Source organism: Charadrius vociferus, unplaced genomic scaffold (genome assembly GCF_000708025.1).
Source record: "Charadrius vociferus isolate BGI_N301 unplaced genomic scaffold, ASM70802v2 scaffold245, whole genome shotgun sequence".
Taxonomy (NCBI): domain Eukaryota; kingdom Metazoa; phylum Chordata; class Aves; order Charadriiformes; family Charadriidae; genus Charadrius; species Charadrius vociferus.
The window spans coordinates 177,916-203,463 of record NW_009648533.1 but is presented as its reverse complement, the minus strand read 5'-3'; the positions used below and the strand labels follow the sequence as shown (position 1 = coordinate 203,463).

At 40.0% G+C, this 25,548-nt stretch overlaps 1 protein-coding gene across 1 annotated transcript in view; it reads left to right on the top strand.

Moving 5' to 3' along the window:
- Window positions 1-23,266, top strand: part of USP40 (ubiquitin specific peptidase 40) — a 33,313-nt gene extending 10,047 nt beyond the window's left edge. Inside the window, exons 12-31 of the mRNA XM_009885810.1 lie at window positions 1,009-1,180; window positions 1,995-2,079; window positions 3,141-3,211; window positions 4,406-4,725; window positions 6,715-6,841; window positions 7,612-7,669; window positions 8,280-8,333; window positions 10,005-10,093; window positions 10,749-10,835; window positions 11,625-11,661; window positions 13,037-13,101; window positions 13,695-13,769; window positions 17,942-18,068; window positions 19,186-19,280; window positions 20,518-20,636; window positions 21,029-21,094; window positions 21,337-21,547; window positions 21,687-21,782; window positions 22,641-22,735; window positions 23,158-23,266. Of these exons, the coding sequence (XP_009884112.1) occupies window positions 1,009-1,180; window positions 1,995-2,079; window positions 3,141-3,211; window positions 4,406-4,725; window positions 6,715-6,841; window positions 7,612-7,669; window positions 8,280-8,333; window positions 10,005-10,093; window positions 10,749-10,835; window positions 11,625-11,661; window positions 13,037-13,101; window positions 13,695-13,769; window positions 17,942-18,068; window positions 19,186-19,280; window positions 20,518-20,636; window positions 21,029-21,094; window positions 21,337-21,547; window positions 21,687-21,782; window positions 22,641-22,735; window positions 23,158-23,266 (2,158 nt within the window). The remainder of the gene's footprint in view (window positions 1-1,008; window positions 1,181-1,994; window positions 2,080-3,140; window positions 3,212-4,405; window positions 4,726-6,714; window positions 6,842-7,611; window positions 7,670-8,279; window positions 8,334-10,004; window positions 10,094-10,748; window positions 10,836-11,624; window positions 11,662-13,036; window positions 13,102-13,694; window positions 13,770-17,941; window positions 18,069-19,185; window positions 19,281-20,517; window positions 20,637-21,028; window positions 21,095-21,336; window positions 21,548-21,686; window positions 21,783-22,640; window positions 22,736-23,157) is intronic.
- Window positions 23,267-25,548: the final 2,282 nt, after the last annotated feature.

Here is a 25,548-nt window from a genome sequence, read left to right as displayed (position 1 = left end):
TCTGCAGATCTCTAAAGTGATTAAAAATGAAAGAAACTCGTTGAGTAGAACCAGATACTGAAATGATTCAATGTCACAGAGGTTAATCGAGGAATACAACTTGTAGATCCAGATTCTACTGGTTCCCTGCCTCCCTGTTAGTGGTGTAATTGGGTGTTCTACAGGATTTCAAGGGACACTTAATTACAGTTTAAAATTGTACAATTTTTTTTTTATAAAAATCAGTGCAATTCTGGAAGGAGAATGGAATAAGTTATCTTAATTATGTTTATAGAGGGGAGTTCTCTGTTGGGAGAAGGGGGAATGACTTGCTTTACTCTGAAAAAACTGATAAATGGTGTCCTTTGCCAGAAACATGGAGAAAAAAGCTAGTGGTATTCAGGTTGCTTGAAACTTTTTCTTTTCGTTCTGTTGAGGAACACACAGAACTGATGATAGGCGTGCATCACAGTTAAGCTACCAAAATATAAACACACACAAGAGATGTAAGTCTTGTGTGATATGTCCATACTAGGCAAATGTTACTGCTCTATTTTTCAAATGATGTGTTCACTGCTACATTTAGCTAATAGAACTGGATACAGGTATAAACTTGGAAAGCATGGCTGTGTCTGTCCTGATTCAGTTTCTGTGCAGTTTTTCTCTCTCTGCATTTCAAGAGAGTACTGATCTGGAACACAGCCTGATAAAACCTTCAACCTCCACATTCCTAAAGATGAAGTTTGCCATTTTGTTTAGAAAGGTAGAAGCAAGGTGTCGAAACACACAGAATGTACTGTTATAGTGCTTATGTAAAGGATGATAACGCCAGCTCTGTATTGTACAATGTGTAAATCACTGTCATCTTTGAGCACCTCTTTGCACCCCTTGATGGAGAGAGGGATGGGACAGTGAATTTAGCCATGAGGGTATCAGTTCCAGGACAACCGCACAGAAGCATCTCTGAGATAAGCAAGTCATTTGTCAGTGTTAAATTCACTGGTTTATTATTGTGTTATTCTTTCAAAGAGCGGAATGTGACTCAGCAAACAATGGCATTGATTTACATCTCCATCTGAGCTCGTGTTATAAATTTCACAATGGGGCTTTGCATCCTACACTTACTTGGAAAGAGAGTGTTGTGGAATTGACTATTGATAGAAGAAAAACACTAGGAGACCTTCGACATTCAGTATTCCAGGTATTTGCCGTATTAAATGAACTCAAACACTTATTTTTTACTTGAGCAATAACATTTAATGTGTATTTATGCAGCAATTTTTATCTCAATGAGAATTTTCAATAGTAAATTTTATTTTAGGATGCTAAAAAATATATGGATTTATGCAGAAGGAAACATTGGTTTGAGGTCTGTTCGGAAGTACTGAAGAAGCCATGAAATTGATGAAAATTTAATGATGTAGACTTTAAAGCCTTCATAAGCAAATTATTTGTATTTGGGCGGCGTGTTCATGGGCATGGATTGACGTTTTGCAAAACTCCAGGCTTATTCTTAACATTTAAGTTTGTGACAGATTTGTGTTTGTATTTTTAAGGAGCTAGCTGGCTTTAAAAGAAAATTTTAAAGAAATTTTAAGAAAAAAGAAAATAAGTTAAAAGAAATATTTAGCTTTGCATTTATTCTCGACTATGTTACAGGAATATGACAGTTGGTAAAACGCTTTTTCACAGATACCCAAATCAAACCTAATTTAATGTCAGGAAACACTGTTTGCTTTTCCTGTACCCCACAACCTTTGGTTAGTGTCCAGTTGAAACTTCATTTTTGTCTATCTGGTGACTAGTCTGGAATGTCAAGTCCTAAATGCTTGACTGTTTTCTGTGTTACTAGACTTGTTGAAGTAAATAGCTGTGACTTGTTAAGTGTCAAAGTGAGCTTGGTAGCCAGGCTGTAACAGCTTTCAGCAAAGTTGTAATTTTGTGTGATGTGAGTTATTGCTTGCCATTGTTTCATATATATATATTTTATTTTTTTTTTTATTCTTCCCAATTAGATGTTGGAATCTTGGGAAGGTGACATGATTCTCAGTATTGCCAGGCCTTTACCAGCAGGACTGCATCTTTACCAGATGCTCAATGGTGAGACTACTACATGCGAGGCTTCCATGTTATTTATATGTTGTATTTACTGCAGACATTGAGGATTCCATGTGTAAAACATCTTGGAGACGTGTATTACTGAATACTTTTTAAACTCAAACAACGTGCAAGTCCACTGCTGTTATTTAGGACACGCTTATTAGTGAAATGAAGGTTTTTGCGACCTTTATATGTAATATTTGTCGTGAAATGCAGCAAAACTGCAGATCTTATGCAAGTTAAACATGTTTGCAGACAGAAATATATCAGTCTGTATTTTGACCTTGATTTGCTTATGAATGTTATTTACCTAGTAGGTAGAGGATAGGATAGAAGAGAGGAGCCAGTGTGACATAAAAGAAAAATGTAGGTTAAACCTAAGCTGAAGTAGGAATTTTGTAAAGGAAAATGTTTACATAAGGAGTACATTAATTTGTTAAAAGTACATTATTATTTTAAAATCATGACTTCTGTCTCCAGCAATTCTAGGTGTTAGTCTGCAAAAGCATTTTTAGATTTTATAGTCTTTGTGGCACTCGTAGCTGCTGCAAATATTCTTCCACATGCTAGTACAGTTCTTTAAATGACAATGACTTTTAAAAAATCTGAATCTGACCTGTAATAGGAAGGTAAAAGAAAGTGCATGGGCATTAGTATTGCAAAGAATGTGCTTGGAACGTACAGTGTGTAACTAATTTATTAAATCCAAGCTTTTTATTTTAAACCTATTGATTAACTGTTAAATCTTATGTAGATAATCCTAACCAAGCAGCTTTGCCGAGTGCTAACTTGGGCCTCAGTTTGTAAGGGAAATTGAATTGAAACCTTTGTGCTGCGGCCCTCTTTACTCAGTGAGAGTGCTGTGGGGGTGTGTACCCGCTTGCGTTGCTCTTGCCACATGAGTGAACCCTTACTTACCCTCTCTAAATGCTGATCACACAGCAGCTTTTGTAATGCTACACTTGAGCCGGAGTAGAATGTGCCACCATGTTTCATTTGGTCGCTGACCCTGCCAGTCTGTTTTGCAGGGGGCAGGAACCTAATGATTTGCTCCTTTTTAGGAGATGAGCTGACACTGGATGGCATTGGGCTGGCTGATGGAGCAGACATCTTTGTGTGGAATGGGAAGGAGGTAAAAGAACTAAACACACTCTCTCCATGATGATCCTGAAGGGATAAGATGCAGTCTCCAGGCACAGTTTTGGAAATGTTGATCTGTTCTGCAGATGTGCTGCTGACATACCATCTTGGCACTGGGGATACTGTTTCAGCCTCATCTAGGATATTATGATTTTACAGCTTTTCAGCATACCTTGTGTTATGTACCATGTGCTGCCTGATAAAATTATAAATAGAATTATACTATGCAGAGCGTGATATGGTCAGATTGATAGCTGCCCATAGATATCCAATGCCAGTTACATTGGAGTGTATTCTGAAAATATTGCTGCTCTTGGAAGGAGATTGGTTGATAGTAATGCGATAACAAAAACTTATGCCCTGTAGTGAATCATTCCATGTATAAAATTAGACCTGTGAATGACTACTTCTGTGCATGGTCTCCCTAATATATTGTGCTCCTTTTCTAGTGTTGCATCTTAATTTAATATTGAGGCTTCTGCATAACTTTCCAATACTTGCCTCAGTGGTTATGCAACACAGCATTTTATTCCATCTGTGTAATGGAATAATTTTACTTTTAAAAGATTTTTGTTACAAAAGTATACATTTTCTTTGTGATTTATCTCACACACCCCCACACCTCTCAAACCTAAAAGAAAACATCTAGTAACAGAGTTGTTCATGTCTTGGTTGTACTTTTGGTACGGTCTTAGCTACTCCAGCTTCCTGCGTGATCAAATTGCTTTTGTCAAGGAACTATATTTTTGGCCTAGGTTGAATATCAGAAAGGACAGATTTAAAAATCTAAGTCTTTTGATCTGCCTTAGTTACAGTTTTGGGTAGTTCTTTAATATCGTTCTTCTGTTCTAATTCCTCTAAATTCCTCTATTCTTAATCTGATGGAGACTGAATGTCCACTGCTTTCCCACCTATATATATATCCACCTATATATATATCCACTGATATATTTACTGTACATGCAGACTTGAAACAGACCTCAACATTATGCCTTCTCTTCACAACACCTGTGAGTTACTGTAGTTGTTTGTTCAGTAGGCGTTTGGTCACAGGTGGTTTATTTTTAATGAGGAGAGAGGGTCCATCTTTGTATCTCAGTCATTTTATTGTTGTCATTTCTTGCTGTCCAGTCTTTCCTGTATTTTATTGATGACCACTGCATAAATCTTGTATTCCTTACTTCAGGTTGGTGGTACAAAGGTGATGACAGGCCCTGATCATGAACCTGTGGTTGTAAACGTTCTTCGTTTAGCAGAGTATAACGAAGGAGGGAAGGGTCAGCATTTCACAGAATCGCAGCATGTCTTTCCATGCAGCACAAAATTAGGTGATCTGCGCAGAGCCTTAGCACCGTCAGGAGGAATCATCTTAAAGAACGGCTCAGGACTAGATAAGGAAGCCAAGAACTGGGAAGTTTTTCTTGAAGAAGATATGAAGGAAACAGTCAAAAGTGTTGGTTTGACGGATGGATGCTCAGTACTAATCTTAGACAGCCATGACCAAAGGTAACCATTTTGATAACAAGTATAATTAAACAAAAAATCAATTTTGGAAAAATCTTTACTTAAATTATGCTAGCTATATATATATTCTTTTTAACTAATTGTCACTTTGAGCTTTTTAATTCAACATAATGCAGTCTTAAATTTTGTGGATTGGGTACTTATCAACTGTTAGATATTTCTTTGCTCTTGAAGTGCAGATGCAGTCACATCCTTTGACTTACACTTGTAAAGGGAAAAATCTAGCGAAAACGATTTGTGCCTAGTGTGCTGGCACATCTTTGGCATAACCTGAATTTCGGAGGCTTGAGTTGTGTGGTTGTCACGCCCCACTCGGAAGAGAGGGAGGGAAGTGACTCAGATTTGCACATCCCCAGTGGTGTGGACTAAGGTGAGACAACTCTCAAGGTCCATACAAAAACATTTATTAGATTCCCACAGTGATTAATATATGTCTTAACTAGGTCCATGATAATTGGTTAGGTACATAACAAATTACGGCAAACGGTAAAACAAAGTATGGCAAGCAGTAAAGTACGCCTTGTGTTACTTAGCAACAGATACACAACAAATTATGGCAAGCGGTACTTAACAACAGATATACAATGAATTATGGCAAGTGGTAAGGTATGCCTTGCGTTACTTACTTAACTTTAAAAGAAAGAGAAAAGAAAGAGATACAGAGGGATAGAGAAGGAGACGGAGAGAGAGAGAAAGAGATCACCAGTCCTGGTTCCAGCGTTGGTCCAGCCAACGGGACTGTCTGGTTCATTGAAGCGTTCCTCTGTGTAAAACCTCCCCAGGGAAAAAAGTCTCTCTAGGGGCACTTATTTTCGCCTTTTATTTTCCTGGTATCAGTACGACCCGCACACTGTTACAGTGCTCAGGTTTCTCCCCCCACCCCCCTCTGCCAGGTGACGTGTAGCATGATTTGGGTGGAGAGACGAGTGCTATAGTCTTATATGTTTAACATGATCTCAGTAATCTTCACTAACATATGCAGGGGTGTCAACTTTAATATGCATTTCACGGATAATGAGGCAAAGGTCATCATCGGGCATAGTAGCCTTCCAAAGAAACAAAGGACTGCACAGACTTTTGTTATCTCATCTGTGCCAACAACAAGCAGTGCTGTTCTGTTTCCCTACTCCATATTCAAACAAGTTTCTTTCCTCCCTGAGTAAGCAGGTGTCAGCCTTATCAGTTCTTTGAGCATAAGGCCTGCGTTATTCACCCGGTGGCTACAGCTACATTTCAGGGTACTTGCGAGCATTTAAGACATTCCTCAATGAGGCTCGGAGGGCCTCCTCCTCCCTTTCATCTCTCACCAGTTGTTTCAGGGAATTTGCAAATTGTCACTTACAACGGTTCTCTGAGGGACTTGATGGGATGAGAGAACACAGGAGTTATCAGAAGGGTATGCAGCTCTGCTGAATCTCACAGTTGAATCTAAACTGGCTAGGGGCAAAGTTCTGGTCTCATTTCACTTCCCAGTGTATAGCCCTAAGGTTAGGAGACTGTTTTCAGAGACATATATACACACACGTGCTTGTTACGTAACTTCTGACTTTGTAGTTGGAACAGTATTGAAAAATTGAGATTAAATCCATCAGTGAGAGGGTTCTTCACCAACAACTGTTTCTGTATTTATATATAGTAGTAGAGAGACAGAGAAAATCTCAAATATTAGTTATGACTAGGTATGTGTTTACCATATTTTTTTCCAGAAGCATTAAATCCAGCCTCAGAAAGTGACTTAGACTCTGAAGTACTTCTAGGAGCTCAAGTCCCATTGAAAGCCAGTTACCAAAACATAGCCCAAAGGTTCCTGGATGCTGCCTGAGGCCTCTGACTCTTACTCTGCAACATGCCATCGCTATTAATGACCTAGGCATTATTAGTTTATTTGAGAGCTTTGGTATTTAGCAGTCTAGACCAGATAATGTGTAGTTTTCCTATCTTTGACCATCTTTGCACTGCTTATTTTTACAGCTTTGTCAATGTGTCGAGTGGCAATTTGACTGCTTTTACGTATGACATCAGCTGGCTCCAAGTTAAAAACTTCTGCAGAACGGATGATGAAGAGAAACACGTTAAAATTACTGCCACTATTGAAACAGTAAGAAGTCTGATATAACACAGGCTGTTTCTATGAAAAGCTTGGCCAGTGCACTTGGGCCAATTAATGAGGAGTGGTTTTAGCCTCAGGGCTGAAGTTTTTCTGTGATGAAAATAGTGTGCAACTTGGAGTTACTGTTACTGGAATACTTTGCTGTGTAATAAGACTTTAATGCTGGTAACTTAAACCAGTGCAGTCTACATCAGTGTGTTGTAGTGTGAAACAATTTTTCTTTTTGGACCATCCTGTAAATGTATGTTTGGTGAGGCTATGTCAGTAAACAAAAGCTAGAAGAGGAGTAAAGTATTACTTCTTGCTTTCAGTATAGGATAGGAAAAAAATCCTGGTTTTCCCTAAGGGTTGGACTTCTTTGGTACCTTTTCTGCCTTTTAAGTGATTTCCTGTTACAGAAAATGTGAAGTACTACTTAGTTTTGCTCACCAAATTACTATTTGTGAAATATTAGTCTTTTGATAAATCCAAAAATTAAATAACATTTTATTTTCTTTGGAATACTGTTTTTAAGGAAAATTTCCACAAATGTATTCTGATATCATTACATTTATTTATTGTATGTATTTGGGATGATTATGTTAAGGAAATGTTTTTGCAGCTATGTGTAGTGTTAACCAGAAAAAGAACATAACTATGATGCATTTCAAGTGAAGGCTGCCTTTCGTGAACTGGTATTTGAACAGCAGATGTGTTACTAGCATTCTGTATTATAGGTGTCATTCTGTATTAGAGGTGTTAATATTGCTGTCTTTTAGGTGATGTCAGATATCAAAATGAAAGCAATACGGGAGCTTCAGCTAGAGGAGGAACTAGGTAAGTCTTCAGCTCCTTTATTTCTAGATCTGATAATGTTAGAATTTAGTGGCTGGCTTCCTGCTTTTTGCATCAGTCTATTCAAAACAGCAAATCCATTGCTATTAGGAGTTTTTTGGGGAAGAAAGAGGGTGCAAAGGACTTAAAATTAATCTAATTTTGAAGAAAGTTATTTTTCCTAGCTTAAAAAAAAATCAATGTAAGTGTCGATTAAAATATTAAAATTCAGTAGGAATAATCTATTACACTAAGAATTGAAGAAGATTTTTTTGACTTTATTTCTTTTTTTAAGACACTCCAGTTTTCTTTAAAGGTTGTGTTTGTGTCTTTACCTTTTGAAGTACTTGGTCAGTTTTATAGTATTTTACTGATTGTGCTTACCAGCTGGCTTCAAAGAGAAAGTAATCGTTCACTAAAATAAGACTGTTCACGAAGTCTCTAGGAATCTCTCCCCAATTTTATTTTTGATGTAATACTTCCAGAGGGAGGCCTCTAAGGTAAACCTGTTGTTGTCATTAATTTTAAATTTGTTATCTGTCTAAACTTCTGAGCCAAATTTCTTCATATTTGAATTACTTACTATATCTCTTTCCTGCCCTTTCTGTTACAGCAAATGACAGCTGTCTTAGACCTGTTAGTGGAAATGGGAAACTTCTTTCTCCAGGTGAATTTATTTATTTAATCATTGCTCTGTGAGAAGTTCAGTTGGGAGACTTTAAGCTTCCCTTTGTCCTTTCCTGGGAGAAGTACACACACGTAACTCCACTAATTTCCATGCTTAACTGAAGCAGTTGTGAGGTTGGTTTTCTTCCCCAGTTTTTTCTGTTTCTTAACAGTACCAACACAGAGCTTGAGGTTAAACTTTCATGTTTAGCTTGGTTTTATTACTTGCATTCTTAATGAATAAAACTGATGCGCATACCTGCTGTTGTTTATTGACCACTGGCCATGTAGTTCAAGACTGTGGGAATTAGCAGAAAGTTCTATTTCCCATACTTATTTTATAAATTGAAAAGTCTCTAAATGATCTGTTTTGAATCATATTTTGTACATTACAGAGCAACTTTCTGGATGTTCTAGGAAGCAGAGTCATTGTTAAATGTCTTTCTAACTTACATTTCCTGAAACAAAATGGACTAAATGAGTTACAGTATTGATGCGCAAGGCTGGATTTCAGAACAGCTTGAGCAGTGACCTTGAGTCCTGTGGTTATGGAGGAAGCACTGTTAGGTTTCTCATTACTGTGAGAAGGCAGCTTGCATCTGTAGTTTATGAAGCACACTGAGTAACGTGGATTCCTGTTTCCATAAGAGTGGAGGAACATGTTCATGCCATAGCCTGCTCTTGTATTTGGGTGAGCCTGTGATGCCGCTTGTCACTATATAACTGCTCCTGATGGCCAGCATTCAGTAAAAAAGGACCCCCAACTTTGCTTTTGCCATTGTTGGGGCAGTGGTGAGAAACTGAGTGGATCAGCTTTGTGTTTGTTGGGAAACATTTTCTGCATCTTTGCTATTTTGCTAATATATTGCATCAGTAAAACACGGCCAGGAAGCCACGGAGAGATTAATTCCCCTCCATTCAGCACTTGTCAGACAACATCTGGAGTATTGTGTCCATTTTGGGGGCTCCCCAGCATGAGAAAGAAGCCCTTACAAACTAGAGCCAGGCCAGAGGAGAACACCCAGGATGGTCTGGGAGCTGGAACATATGAGATGGGAGGGAAGCTGGGTTCTTCCAGCCCAGGGAAGAAGAGGCTTGGGGGGAGGAGGAGTAATCCCTGTCTTTAACTCCCTAACGTGGATCTGTAGAGATCTCGGAGCCAGATTCTTCTCAGAGGAGCATATGGAAAGGATCAGAGGCAGCAAACACAAGTTTCAGCAAGGGAAATTCCAGCTGGGTATGGTGGTGGGGGAAAAGGAATTCGCATTGGGAGTGGCTGAACAATAGACATGGAACCCTGGGAAGCTGGGGGATATCCATCCCTGGAGGTATTCAGAGCTTGACTGGAAAAAGCCCAGAATGAAGTGATCTGACTTCAGAGCTGGTTCTGCTTTCAGCAGAGGTTTGGACCAGGCAACCTACAAAGATCCCCTTCCAACCTAAATTCTTCTGTCACCCCATATACCAGAAGTGGTGGGGAGCAACCTTTATACAAATATTGCTTTGCTTTAGTTGTAGGAGGCGTACAGATCTGATGTCAACACTGTGGAAGCAAAAGTTCTCTAAATGTCCCTGAACATTTTTATCGTACTCTAAAGAACAGCACAATAGAATGGATATTTTCAGGAAGCAGCAGTTTATGATGTTCTTTGCGTTTTTGTCCTCCCTGAAGTACCCGAAGACTATACTGTCAAGGAAGCGGAACTGAAAATGGGAAGCTTGCTAGGGCTGTGTCATGGGAAAGCGCCAACTTCCACTCAGGTATAGTAGTGCTATGACTGAAAAGAGCCTTGTGCCGCTGTTATGCTTTGCTTACGTTTCCCAATATTCCATGTAGTCCTCTTTTTACCTTGTAATGGTTGTAAATGGCATGGAAAAAATGCTCAGTGACACTGAGAACTATACATATCAGCATGAACACTCACACCATTTATCTTGGTTGCAGAAGACCGAAAGCATATACGTGACCAGTTAATATAGCTCATTTGACTAATGGTACATCATTTATCATTCATCTGTTTGTGATTGCCCAACTTCTGTGTTCTGATGTGCTTAAACTTTTGTAAAGAGCATAAAGTAAGAAAAGGGAGATCTTGCTTTTGATATCTTCAAGTTGCAAATATTCAAGAAAAAAATAGTTGTATATTTCTAAACATCAGAGTGCTAGCAGGTTTTCTCTCTCATTTGCAGCAGGTAAGTATGTGTACAGCTGGTTAATGAAGCTCTACTGATGGCCATAACTCAATTACGTGTGTTCCTCTGTCCTGCTTAAATTGCTTTAGCCCAAAGGAGTTTCAGTGCTGTTTGACTGATGACAGGCTTGCAATGGCTGGTGTATGTGTGCAGTGTGAGGTGTTACTTCACAGTATTTACATGCGTACTTATGTATTCTGATAGCTTATATTTGCTTTTTTAGCTCTTCTTGTATTTTCTTGTTGGGAGTGACCAAAACTCAAGTCCTGAGATGGAGATAGTTGTGGAAGAGACTGCCTCTGTCAAAGAGGTGAGTCTAGCTGCTTTTGAAAGCTTTTGCCGTGCCTGGGTCAGGTCTGCTGCTTCTGGAGAACTCTGCCTTACACCCACGTATCACTTCAGGCCACCAAGAGACACTGAGGCAAAGGAAGTGTTTCGACTCCAGAAAGCCAGTGGGAAGAATGCCTTGATCGTTCACCAAGTAGTAAAGAGACATCCTTGCTTTTTCCCCAAGGATGAACATAGCCTGACTGCTTCATGCCTGGCTAGCTACTCCTTTTATATGCAGCAGTCCTCAGCATGATACGCAATCGTGGCAGAGCCTGCCCCAGTTCTCTTGTAGTTCATCAAACTCTGAAAACACAGATTTGGAGTGAGAGGAATCAGGAAGAACTCTGCACGGAGTGAAGGAAGCTGTTCTCAGTACTGCCAATCCAGACTTCTGGCACAAAGTGCCAATATCTACGAGTAGTGGCTGGAAAGCGTTGAGTTTGCAGGTTGATTTCTAAAAGGTACACTTTCAAATTCTGGGACAGAATTTGTTCAAGTAAAGCAACAAACTGACAACAGACCTTTTAAACAGTGTAAAAGCTGACTCACCTGACATTGTTTTCAGGCAAGAAATTTACTATCTCATACTTGAAGGGTTTAATATATAGCTCAAATACACCATGTTTATGTAATTATATTGTTTTTAGGAGTTGACTAGGAATCAGTCGCTCAGTTTTTATGTTCGAAAATTCTAGTACAGATTTGGTGAAAATTTTATTTCCCAACTTATGTATTGAAACAAGTCTCACTGTATGCTTCTTTTTTTCAGTGTCTAAATTTAATGCTGGAAAAATCTGGATTATCAGGTTAGTTGTACTGTATTGTTATTTAATTTTTTTTTAAAGGAATTTCCAGATTTCTAAGATAGCTCTTGCTACCCTAAAAGTTACAAGTCATAAGTTTGTTACAATGATATGTGTTTCATTGTCATTGTGATGTGAGGAGGTGAAAGAGCAGTCTCGCTTTTTTAAAAGCTGGCTGTGCAGTTGCTCTTGAAAATCAGTTTCAAGCTTTCTATTTAACCAAAATATGGCAAAATTCACAGCTCCTAGACTATATGCTTGAGTGCGTGTTCAGGTGGAGGTGTTTGGCTGTTTTGCTGTCATAGTGGGAACCACTTCATGAGATGAACTGTAAAAAAGTAATTTTTGGTTGTTTTGCAAAAGCAAGGTATTCAAAATGAGATCACAGTTTGGCCGTTATTTGGGAATCTGAGTGGTAGCAGTTCTTGTTACGAAGCTTTTACGTGAGGATTAAGGACGAGATCAAGACAGTGCTAGCATCACACACAAATTTCCCAGCCAAACAACAGGTTTACTGCTTTTCTTGCTTTATTTCATATTATAATTTTTCAAAAATTGAATTTGGTGTTGTGTGGAGATTCGTGATCTGACTTCTCTCATTCAAAGAAATGTCAGACTTCATTTGATTTGCTGTCTAAAAAGACTGCAAGGTATTCTCCCCCCCCCCCCCAGCGTAATTTATCCTTCTGGGCTTGGTATTTTTTTTATTATGATAAAGTCAAATTTTGTACCTTGCAAAGAATAAAGTGCATCTTCATCGGTTATTTTGGTTAAATTAAAGTTAAATTGTATTTGTTCCTTTTGTACCTGGTGTGCTTTCTGTGTAGGTGCTAAATCTAAAGTACCCTCCTCCCCCGCAGTGTGAGGTCTCCTGGTAGGCAGTTGGGGAGAGGAAGTTGGATTTTTCCTTATAGTATAGTTTTTATTTTAAGGAGCCTGTCATTGATTCAAATGGTATATTGACATGGAAATTTCATTGTCAATTCACACTCAGTATTTCCAGTAATTTTTTTTTCCTTCTCAATACTTCAATTTTCTTTTCCCTGCAGTGGTTGTTGGTTTTTTTTTGGCTAAGTGTTGTCAACCCAATTCCTTTGCTTTCCTATTAAACCAGGGAAATCAATTAAGTAGGTGAGCAAGAGAAGTTTATACAAATAAGAGAAGACCATTTTCAAACAGCAAAGTGTTTCTAGGGTCTGGGGAAGGACACGAAAGTGGTACTGCATTCAGTTTGTCAGAGTTGTGTTTAAAAAAACCCAAACAAACAATAACCAAGCACAAGAACCCCTTAACACTTATGAAGAGTTTTGTAATGTTTTTTTGAAACAGTGTTCCTGGCTAATTAGTTTTCCATATCTATGTTTTTGTGTTTTGGTAGGTGACAACTGGCATTTGAGAAGGATTGACTGGTGCTATGAAGCAGGGGAAGCATTAACTCAGGAAGTAAGATTATTTTTGACCTGAATCATACAGTAGTTTATTTACTCCATTTTGCTGTAGAGACTTTCCCCGAAGAGAGCTGCATTAAAGCAAATGCATGGCATTTTTGTGCATGCTACATTAGTACACACCCTGGTTTATTTTCACAGTGCCTTAGGAAGGCAGTGTTGGGACACCTATGGTTAAAATGTGAAATCTTGTGCACCTGCCTCGTATTTTCAGGGACTAGGATTAAGCCATATCTACATGTTTTTTTCTAAAGACTAGGCTTACAATACTTTAAAGACACATCTACAAAGAAGCACAAGGTGTTCAGTTGGTGAGATGTGGAGGTGCAAAGGAAATCCACAGCTCAACAGGATGCTCTGGAAGGACCCCTGCAGAGCAGACTCGTGTAGGTGCAATACTTGGGCGCTGCTGCAAAGGTGTCTCCAAGCAGGGGGTGTTAAATGGATATTTCTGTGCTCTTTGGTGGAACAGCAAACCACCTTGGACCTTTGGCATGCATGGCTTAAAAAGCCACCAACGTATACTTAAGGAAAGGAAGGACAAGAACATGTAGACTTACAAGTATACTGTGCTTTCTCTTTCTACAGAATGCCACTCTGAAGGAACTTAATGTTTGCAGAGGAGATACTTTGGTTATAACTGAAGGAAAGCTTCCACCAAAGGTAAAATGAGAGAGATTGTGTTCTTAGGCACTTGACAGTGTCTGGAGACTTGAATATGCTAGTAGTTTTTTTTTTTCTTCTCTTGCTTATTTTGAAAATATTTCAGTTGAAAAATTCTGGTCGGCAATAATGAATAAAGCTTTTTGTAGTTTTACAGCTTTTTTGATCTCAATCAACATTTATAATGTTCTTAGTCTATATTTATTCTTCTTTCAACTTCTGTAGTAAAAGGCTGGCCCATTGCAGCTTCTTTGCTTACAAGTATGTTAAGGTTGACAAATCTGGAGGAAATCTATTTCTGGCATGCAAGGTTCTTGTGAAGGCACAACTCTTATACTACTACTTCCTCACAAAATCGTAAAGATAGTGGAACTTAAGTGTTTGCCTTCAGTTCAGATTTGTACTGAGGACAGCATTTGAAAATAGAGGGCCCTACTGGGAGACCTTCTTGTCAGCGATGTTTATACAAATGAAAGGATTCTTTGCTAACAAACCTCAAGCAATATCATAGGATGGTTTGGGTTGGAAGGGACCTTTAAAGATCACCCAGTTCTGATCTTTCACTAAACCAGGTTGCTCAAAGTCCCATCTAACCTGAGCTTGAACACTTGCAGGGATGGGGCATCCACAGCTTCTCTGGGCAACCTGCTCCAGTGTCTCACCACCCTCATGACCAGAGGCAGTTCCCTTGGCCTGCCCTTCTGTGCCATGTACCCCTGCCCCTCACCATCTTGAAGGCCCTGGGCTGGACCCACACCCTACCCATCAGTGTCTGTCCTGGTCTGGGGGGACCAGGAGGAGACAGAGAAGTCCAGATGCAGTCACTAGAGTTCCAAATAAGGGAGGAGGAAAGCATCTTTACTGTTGTTTTTCTTGTTTTATTGGTTTTTTTAAAATTGAGTAATAATCAATCTTGAAAAGAACTCCTAATGAAGCAGCTAGAAGGGACTTTAATGCCAAAGGCCAGCTCCTCTTCCTGGCAGACCTGTAGTCTTCTGCTTCTCCAGAGGAACAGCTGTCTCTAACTTCTTTGCTTGACCTGTTGCTGTTTTTCATGCACTGCCAAGGAGAGTTTGGCTTCATCTTCAACAACCCTCATCCTCAGAGTGAAGGAACCCCACCTCCAGGCCCCAGGGAACTCAGAGGCCCTCTGAGGAATCCTGCCTCCTCAGCACAGCAGCCCCGCAGAAGCCAGGTTGTCTGGTCCCCTCTTCTTAGGGCTCAGAGCAGAGGAGATGGCACCCCTTCAGGGAGGGAAGGGGTAGGGGAATGGGAGAGAAGGGCTCACACTACCTGTGGCAATCAACAAAATAATTGCTAATTGGCAGGAGCTGGAATGGGTGAGCCTGTGGGATGGCTGGGCACAGAGACTGGAGCTCCCAGCAAATGTCAGGTGCGGAGGTTGTGCTAGTAGTAGGGTGCTGGCCAGGAGCTTCTGTGCTGGTGTCAGCATGGTGTCATGGAGGGGAGCCTTGGCACGATGTAGTGGTGCCGCGGAAGCCGTGCTGGAAGGGAATCCCCTTCCATCAGCTCTTCCTGGTCTTCAGGTGGATCCACTTCCATGGGCTTTACACCATCAGCTGCATGAGCAGCATTAGAGAGCTTTGAAGCTCAATTGTGGGGCAGTTGCCAGGGTCCCTGGATTTATAGAGCCTGGAACAGAAAGCAGTGAGGTGGCTTGTAACGTCGGGGGGCACTGTGATGGCAATGTGTGTAGCTAAATATGGCTGTTCTTGGGAGTTGGAGGGGCCTGTGAGCTAAAAGATGCCCTAATGTGGGTCACAGGGGGTTAAGGGCCACTTTTCTGGGCATCACTCCCCTGTGCCGTTTTGTTGCCCCTTGGGCACAGGGACTGCCTTCCACCTTCCCCTGTGTGCCCTGGGCTCCAGCCCTCTCCTCATCCCATGCCTGGGGTGCCCTGGATGAGATGGTCGCAAGACTGTTCCAGGAGGGTTAGGTGTCCTCTGTACCCTCTGCCCACACGGCTCCCTGCAAGTGGTGCAGCCCCCCATGCCCAACAGTGGCTAAGGGGAAGCAAAGCATCCAGACACCCTGCAGGCGCTTGAACAGAAGACAGCTGTCCTGTACAAGGTCTCCCACCACTATCTAAAAGAACTGCCGATTGCCAAGTGTTGCATGGGCTCTTTTTCTCCATCCCCTGGCCTTGCTCTGAAGTGTGGAGAGATGCTGTCTCTTCTGCATTGAGCCCTGAGGGAGAGGGCAGAAGAGGGCTTGACATCCTTGGGGCTGCGCTGCTGGTGCAAACAAGGAGCCTGTTGGAGGGCTTCTTTGCAAGTATCTTCAAAAATAACATCAGTCAAGTCCTAGGGCAAATTTGAACATTGCCAAGAGATTATCTTCTAGGGATGGATGTAAGGGAAGCTACAGTAGGCCACTGATACGGATTATTCCTGTTGGCATGTTATAGGACTAGCTACAGTCCTGATCTAGTTTGACAGCTGTTGTATACCTGTCTCCATTTCCATCAACCCTTTCCCTCTAAACTTGTTTTCATATAGATTGTGTTTTCGTGATTCTCATGCCAAAGGTTTTCTGCAGAGACCTAGTGGTGTTACAAGATTTCTTGTTTATCCAGAAAATTTTGGAGTTCTTCACAAGTACTGTTCATAAAGAATCCAATCTTTACTCACTGTGTGCATTACTTAAAGCTGAGATTTTTGCCCTGCATGCTCAAAAATCTCATGTGACTGCCATCCCACTTGCATACTTTCCTCAGACTGTGACCCAGCTATGGCTGTGGAGGGGAGGGAGGGAAACAACTGCACTGGTGGTCTTAATGACCAAATACAACAGGCAGGGAAAAACATGGGTCTGTACCCATATGGTGGATGGATTGATCCACTTCAGTTGTAAGAAAGAACCGGGAATATATTTATTGATACAAAATAATAATTTCACAAGGTTTGACAGTAAAGTCCACAGTATGTTAACAAGATTTTAGGGCAAGGTACACTTTGTTATTTACTACATAGAGGACCGGGTCAGACAAAGGGGGACCCCCCCCTTGAGTCACAGGTTCAGAGAGAACCCCCTTGCATTTCAAACACCTTCTCAGGTAGGAGTGTAGGCATGGCTGGATCCAATCCTAGTCCCAACCATGGTCAATGGTTCAAGTCTAAAAGATTATATATCTGCAATCAATCCTATATATCACTTAGTTAAGATTTCAAAGTTTACTATGCTATTAACCACTTAACCAAGGATTTGTTGCAGCAAGGAATCTCTGAATCTTGAGAAATAACCTTGAGAGGTGTCCCTACTCGGGGAGAGTCCAGCACGCAAGCTGCTGCTGGGCAGGAGCGCCCTGGGCTGTCCACCATTTATCCAGTAAGATGATTGACCTATAGTAACATTTGCATACCAGTGAGACACTTGGGTCCCTGTTGCAGACAGTGTTTGGCTACTATGTTGCTGTCCAGCCCCTGAAATCCTGCAGCCATCATGACTGTTGGTGGTGGCTTGAGCAACACCCTGCTCTATTGCTGCCCTACCCCTCCAGTACAGGGCATTGTAAGTTGAAGGAAAGCTAAAAGACTTTCCAAGAACCTGTGGGCAGACAACATGGATCTTAGCAAGTCCATAGCGCATAAAGCTTTGTAAAGTAAAACCAGATATTTTTAATGCACTTGTTCTCAGAAAAAAAGTGTAGGATAAGAGCTTACAGTAGCAATGCAGTGGGTGTTAACAGGCCAGTTCAGAACTGCATCTGAAAGAAAGCAAGCCTCTCCTGTTCAGAAAGGAGAGAGGTACCAACTTAGTGTCCTGGCCTGGCCATGCAGAGCAGGTAAGAAAATCAGCAGTTTCTGAAGCAGCAGAGCAGCATTGCAGTTGGTGAGATTAGACAAATCTGGCTTCCTCTGGCAAGGCCATATCCGTGTCCAAAACTTCAGACAATGGTGTCACTAAGTTGCATTGGTAATGTTGGATGCCAGGACAGCAGAGCCAGGATGGGGATGTTAGGCTGCATGAGGCTGGATTTTTTTCCACTTTAGTCCCTGTAAAAGATGATGATGTGTGATCTTAGATGAATGTCAGTGCCTTTACAAAAGCTCAGATTTGAACGAGTTTTTTTCTTCTTCCTGAGATGAAGGTAAAAGTTTTTATTGTGTTGAAACACATGAGCTACCCAGTATTTTCTGTTCACTTTTCAGGGTTTCCTTAAAATACCCATTTGGTGGTTCAAGTCTTCGACTCATATGAAACATGGAGAGAATGCACCAGACCAAGTGAACGGGATGACCTGCAAGATGGATGCTCTGCATGTGTCTCCTGCAGGAGGTGAGTTTAATCATTTTTTTTAAAGGAATCATATGGCCTGATTGTCCATGATCGCACTGAGGGCTTTGACTCAAAACCACAGTTTTAATCCAAAACCTTAAAATCCTACTGAAACCTGTACAATTTTCAGCAATTTTATGATGAAAGGAGCCACTTTGGAGACAGATGCAAGTTTTTACAGGGCCATGAATGCTGGATGGTACTGTTCTAATGTTTCTTAGCTATCGTTGGCCAAGGGTAAGACTTCCACTAAATTTTGAAGCAGGGCAATTTACTGGTCAGTAAATAAAATGGCTTCTCCGTACCTGAAAGCAGTGGCAGTATTGTAAAGCATCTGCTTAATGAGCATACAGGTGATTGGCTTCAAATGCCAGTCTCCTAATATCACATTTAATTCACTTCAGGCTATGTTGCTTTTTGAGAAGATGTAAAAAGGAGTGATGAGTAAATCTTACATAGAATAAGAGACTTTACATAAGTCTCTTATGTATAAGAGTATTTTAACCTGCGTTTATTCTTCTAAAGTTCAAATCCAAATCGAAAAACAGCTGGGTAGGAAAATCTAGTGAGAGCTCAGAAGGAAGAAGAAAATTAAGTGGGACAACTGCAAATTGGAAAATAGGCAACACTGATTTTCCTTTCTACAGGAAAAATAATACTCTTCCTTTGCTACTGAGCTGTGTTGCAGAGCAGGATCCCTCTCCTTTTAGAAGATTTATTTACATTTTTCTCCTTTTCTTTCAAATGTCTTGAGTTTTACTTTCTCCCATGAGGATTTTAGTAGCATAGGTAAGATCATATTTAACTTACCTTGCAACACGCTCTACATTTCATAGTCCTAACCAATAATTAATACTATTTACAAATGTGAATTACTGGTCTTAGTTTTAAAATTTGCAGTATAGGTTTATCCTGTTTGGCAACTGACAGAATGTATTTTATCAACTGGATGTTATGTTTCTTGGATGGCCCTCCAAAAAAAAATTGAGGTCAGGTCCCTTCTCTAAGTGAGATCTCAGCTTGAAGTCACTGTTACCTCTTTGGATGATAAACAAAGTCACGTTGACTCTTCTGTTGTTTTTTTTTTTCTTCCTCTCCCCTCCTCCCCCATCTAAAGATTCACCAGAATACTTCCACACAGACATGGATCTTTGTTATGCTGGCAGCATAGAAATAGCGGGAGAAGCTTCTTTGGAAGATCTGAAGATGCAGGTTAGATGTTCTCCTGTATTGGAAATGTACAGCAACACTGTGATTAATTGAGCTCTATTAATACCTATTTTTTATTTCCTTTTCCTTTGTCTCCAGTATGTTCTGATATGGCATTTGCTTATATGCCATGTTCAGTGGTAAGTACCAAGAGGCAGTTGGAGCATGTAGCTCAGAGACTTCCTTAGTACGTCTCCTGCAGTTGCCATTCTACCTGTCATGTGTCCTGACCTGCAAAAGCCTTGTTGTACTTCATCTGGAACTTTGGCTTGCAGCCCTATCTTTATTTCACAATGTAAAAATTATTCATGAGAAGCACACACATACAAGCACTTCCTAAAAAGCCACTTTCCATTTTCACATTGTTCCTGTATTAGTTTTCTGCATTGGTTTTTTTTTTGGTGTGTTGAATCTAATGAATAAAGAATTGCATTTGATGCACAGAAAGCCATGTTCATCATTCAGGAAGGTATAGCTTAGTTTCTTTGGCCAGAAACTAAGGTGCCTTTTTATGCTTTTTTTAACCATAAAAGTATGAATTTAATAGACTAAAACCCAACCCAAACCAACCAAACAAAAGAGAAACGCAAAAGAAAACAAAAACCCAACAAAAAAACCCAGCTCAAACCCACAAAAAGACATAAAGCAGTGCTGTTAGTAAGGCTCGCTATTGTTTAGCCAGTTAGCTGTCCTACTTAAACTGCATGGGGTAGGATATCTCACCTGATTCTGAGCCATACCAACACTTAACTATTTTGGGTACGACTTCAGTTTCAGTCTCTGGCAAACTACTGCTATGAAAAACTGACCATTTGCATCTTGTGTTCATCTTGAAGAGGGAGAATTGTCTTAGCATGGAAAGAGTATTGTGTCCTTGGTAAGGGCTTAAAGGAGCTTGCTCAGCTCTTCTCTAGAGATTGGGGTCGTGATTGTGTCAGCCTCATTCCCTCCCAGTTATACAAATCTTGGTTAAAAAAAGAAATTCAGTACTTTTGACGTGTAAGTTAAGTTAAGAAATGTTGGGAGGGATTGAAGTCCAGCTTGCTTTGAGATTGAAAAGCAAATATGTCGATCATAGCCACTACCAGTAAGTCAAAAGCAACGCCTGGTGTGGAATAAATCTGACTACCTTGCCCTATTTCTGATTGCTTTAGTATTGCATTGAGAATTAATCCAGAGGTTTTCTTTTTTCCAATGAGACTGCCTGCTAAAATTATTGAAGAAATGTTTCTTTTTTCAGGCTATGACCCTACCATATTGCCAGGAGCAGATTGTCCCACTACCCTCATTTCTCAGAGCGTGGACAGTGGACAGTAAGCGCCCAGGCAAGCTTTTACGAAACAACAAGCAACAACTCAAGTAGGTTTCTTTCTGAACGCAGAAGTAGCATTGCATTTGATTGTGGTGTGGATTGGTGGAGAAATAAATCAGCTCGGTCAAATGTTAACATAATGTTAACTCATTTCTGGTTACTTACATTTTTTACTGAGCGTGTTTTTTAACCGGAGAGCTGTGGAAGTGAAAGGTGTGAGCATAAGTTGATCCCACCGTGATTATTATTCCAAGCTTTGTTTTAGGTGTTTTTAAATGCCATTTTTGTACTTCTCTGAGTTTTTTGGGTTTTGTGCCAATAGCCTCTTGCTTTGCTTTTCCAGATAAACATGGGTCTACTTGACTAAAATGGTGATTTTTCTTCTCAAAAATTTAGAATACGTGACTGGAAATGTGTGTAATCTTTGTTTTGTTTTCAGTGACTATAAGCTGGGTGCCCGAGTGGAAATCTGCATAGAAGCTTTGCAAAAAGAAGAGCATCTGGGGTAAGATCTCAAGATACTTATGTCTTACAGCAGTGCACTTGAGATGAGACTAAATTGAGCAGCTTTAAATTAAATACTTTCTGTCAGGATTTCAGATAACGGTATGCGAGAAGACTTTGGAGGTTATGGTTTTGTTTTCCGCAAACAAAAATAAGAAAGGGCAGGAGCAAGTGAAAAGTGGGAATTCTGGATTCTGAAAGCATGACTCACAAGAATGGTCTATTTTCTCTTCCTGATGACAGCCCCCATGAACTGCTGCTTCGAGTCCAGATGGGCATACCAGGGGAGAGGGACTACTATGACTCCACGGATTTGGTGTGGGATATCTCCAAAGAGTGCACAACCTGGGCGCTGAGACAACGAGTGGCTTCTCACTATTGTCTCCCTGTAGATAAAATTGAAATAGCCAAATACTTCCCTGAAAAATTTGAGTGGCTGCCAATATCTAGCTGGGTAAGATCTGGTATGACAGAATCCAACCATTGTTTTGAGAGAAGTACGTGTTGTTTTGTGCTGCGGTTCTTGAGCAAACATATATAAGCAGGTTTCCAAAATCTGCCATGTACAAATCTTCTGTTTTGATTTTATTCAGACACAGCAAATTTCAAAGAAGAAACGGAAGAAAAAACAGGAAAGTTTACAATCAGCACCTTATCACCTGAAAGATGGCGATATCATTGGGGTGAAGGTAGATTAACTTGGTTTTAATTGTTGCACAAGGATTAGGTTCAGGCACTGCATACTTTGCAGTATTTAAATTTCTTCCTCGTTTTCCTGCATCCTGCTACATCTCTATGAAAGTACTGGTATGTGACTCTGGACAATACATTGTGTGGATAGGAAATTTGTTGCTATTGCTGGTTTTTCTTCTTTTTCTCCTGTTCTTTATCAACTTGATGGAAGTTTCATGCTTTTCCCCTTATATCTTGGTACTGGCACTAGAGGGCAATACCTTTGGGGCTCTTGTGCCGCTTTCAGCCAGTGCAAGCAGTCAGTTTCTGTTCAACCTTTGAACACTATCCAGAAGAAACTGGATCTTTTTTTTTGCCCTCATTTTATTGGCTTTTTTTTTCCAACTCTGAGTAAAATCCAAGAACTGCGGCCTTTAAAACCCTTACTGTAAGCTTAAACCCAGTATGTTTTTCCAAAGAATTATTACAGATCTATTTAAATAAGAATTACACAGCAGCATATTGAACTCTGAATTAGCAATAAGGCTTATTTAGGAGACCTCTGAAAGAACATGCTCGGTGGGTTTTAAAGCAGTAGGCAAAAAGTCTGATGTCCTATCCTGATGCATTAGACTATGGCGAGAAATCTCCGAATAACGCAAATTCACTGTTAAATGCAAAACCTAGAGAGGAGTCTACAATTTTTTTTTTTCTGCCTTTTCGAATTTTTGCCACCTAGTTAAGTTGAAGGTAATTGCTATAGAACTAGTTTGAGGAAACACACTGAAAATTAGTTGTGTGAACTGAGTAACGTGGGAAATAGTTTTGGTAGATAAAAATTATAAGCTAATACACTCAATCCTTTTTCACAACAGAATCTTCTCCTTGATGACACAAAGGACTTCAGTACAGTGAGAGATGATGTTGGAAAAGAAAAACAAAGGCAGCTTGCATTAGAAAAAAAGAAAAGGTATTGAGTATTTACATTTATTTTTGTTTAGAAATAATGCAAACTGTTCATTGCTGCTTTTGAGACTAGCTTGATACCCAGATAATTTTTGGGGACAGTGCTAGCTGGCTATTGTCAGAATACACAATTCTAGTAATCCTGAAGGACGCGCTCAGGTAATTAAAATTCCTGGCTTTAGATGCCATGTTCCTACACCGAGCCTTAGTTTTTCCTCTTGCAACACACTGCAGAATTCGTCATGTCCTCTGGACATGAAAAATGAACCCCTTGGCTGCACTGGCCCTGTACAGGTTGTAAGTGTGAGCTTGCATTGTCACTCTCACAACTACGTGCGAATTGGGTTCCAGTCCAGGCTCATGCTGCTGTCAGTACTGAGGCTCAACACTAATAATAGGCATCTTAATTTTATTTTTTTTTAGTAGTCGGCAAGCCGAACACTTACAAGACCATGTTTTCTCTGAGGAGAAGCTGAGTATTAAGCACCGTAAACCAGAAGTGGCTCTTTCTATCAATGTGGGTGTTTTCAGATAGCACCTGGAGACGATTTGCTGACCAGACCATACTACTGATGTACTCAATTGGAATGGAGTACCTCAACTGGACCAGAAGGAGGGTCTGTCCCAAAGTGTCTTCAGGAATCACCAAGACAAACTGGATATAGGATTCAGGATAACCCTGATTTTCTTCTAATCTCTCTTGGGGAAGCGCTTTAGCATCCCTTTATCAATGTGGTACTTACTCTCAGGCTAGGTAAATGCACTTTATCCACGAGAAAATGGATTAATGTATTGTATAACATTTTGGTGACTGTTTTGTAATCACCCTAAATGCTTTTTTTTTTTTTTTTTTTTGTTGGTCAGATGCTGATATCTTGCACCATCACTACAGAGTTTGCTGGGGTTTTTAATGCAGTCATAAACATATCTTTTTAGAAATATTTTTCCATCTCTGATCACTGAAGTTACTAGCAATATTAGAATTTGCTTTTGTCTCTATAAAATCTTAAGTCTGTAGTAAATTGAGTCAGATTTCAGGAAAGAAAGAAACGTGGAAATCTCTGCACAAAGTGTACTAAATTGGTTCAAAAAAGGGCAAGTTCCGAATTTGTCAAGCTCTAAAACCCGAAGACCTTTTGTGATACAAAACAACTGTGTGGTAACTTTATATTTTAAAGTTTTGAGGGCTTTTTTTGTTGTCCTTAAGCTTCACTAACAAACAAAAGGGATGGAAAAAATTGGCAGAGCTGATACTTGATCTGAAATGGGTTTTATTATACTCAGGAAAAAGGCTTTTATTTATTTTCAGTACTCCATTCAAACATGTTTTGAACGATGAAGTGAAAATGGAATGGTGGAAGATAACACACAGGCATTTCTGTGCAGCAGTAACGTGCTGGTGGCATCTAATGCGTTTGCCTTTTGCGGCTGGGAACCTGTGCAAATGAATTGCTGTATGAAGTGCAGTCTGCTATCAAACACACTGCAGAGCCTTGTTGAACTACACGGATGTTCTGAAACCTGTTCTGAAATGAGCAAAGCAATTGTTCAAAAATAGCTTTTGAACATAGCCTGAAGTACCCTTAATTAAAACTGTCATAATGAGAGGACAAAATACCAGTCACTTTTGGGGACTGTCATAAATGTTTAACCTGTTTCATGCATGTGTAGAAGATTTTGTAGCAGAAGATGCCAGTACAACAGACTTCTAAAATTTTGGCTAAGATGAGAAGATCTCTCATTTACCCTTTTTACCAGAATACTGGTAGTCCAGACAGCTTCAAGACAAAAACTGACACTCTCAGCTGTCAGGGGAAAAAAAAAAAGTCAAAAGCACCTTGAAGCATATGATTAGTATTTCTTTCTTTGCATATCTTTAAAGTTGAGCAGGTGCTTCTGTGCTTTCTTAGACCAATTAATTCAAGAAGGAGATATTTAAATTTCCCCACTGTTTTGGTTGTAGGTAGTCTTTACTTGAATCTTGAAATCCTAGTTTTATGGATAGATTTTTCGGACTGAGGTGAGGGCAGATAATTGCTTTCCCCATCTTATTTTGCATTGCCTTGTTCCATATCAACAAGTGTTCTTGTAAGCCAGGGTTTACAGAAATTATCACACATACTGATTACTAAGGTAAGCAAGAAAGGTTTGTGTATGCAGATTGTTCCATTGCATTGCACTTACTTTGCTGTCCCTTTAATTCCTCCAGTTCCTTACCGGACAGCTGTACTAAGCTCAACCTTCCCGCCTACCTTTAATAACTCTAGTCTCTTCTTGAACCGCAAAGTTTTGAGAAATAGAAATATGGATTCCAAGTACTGACGCGGGGATTTGAGTATGTGCCTTTGTTAAAGTGTAATGTAGCAGCGCCTGCACTGATCCAATCTTGAATTATTTCTGATGTTGGCTCAAAGTGCATATTTTTTTCTTAAAACTGTTGTGGGTCATTCCACAATGAAAGAGTTCATTAAAAATGGGGGTGGGTAGAGGGAACACCTTTTTAAAATGGAATCTTTGTGATTCCACAGTTTATGATGGTTATATTCCAAAGCCTGAAAAAGCTTTCATCTTTATTTTTCAAGTGTTCTTCACAAAATAAAAAGTCATTTCTATATGTCTGTTTGATTTGTCTATGCACGTCTCGTCGATACACGTTGATTGGACAGGGCACAACCTTCATTAAGCTTTAATTTCCAAATCTTTTCCTAAGACAGCATCCTGATATCTGTGCAAGAAGTTTCCCCAACCCAGCTGGGGTTGCACTGTGCAAAGACCTGTGTTCATTTGGATGACTGGCATTTTGATGCAAGTTTAAGT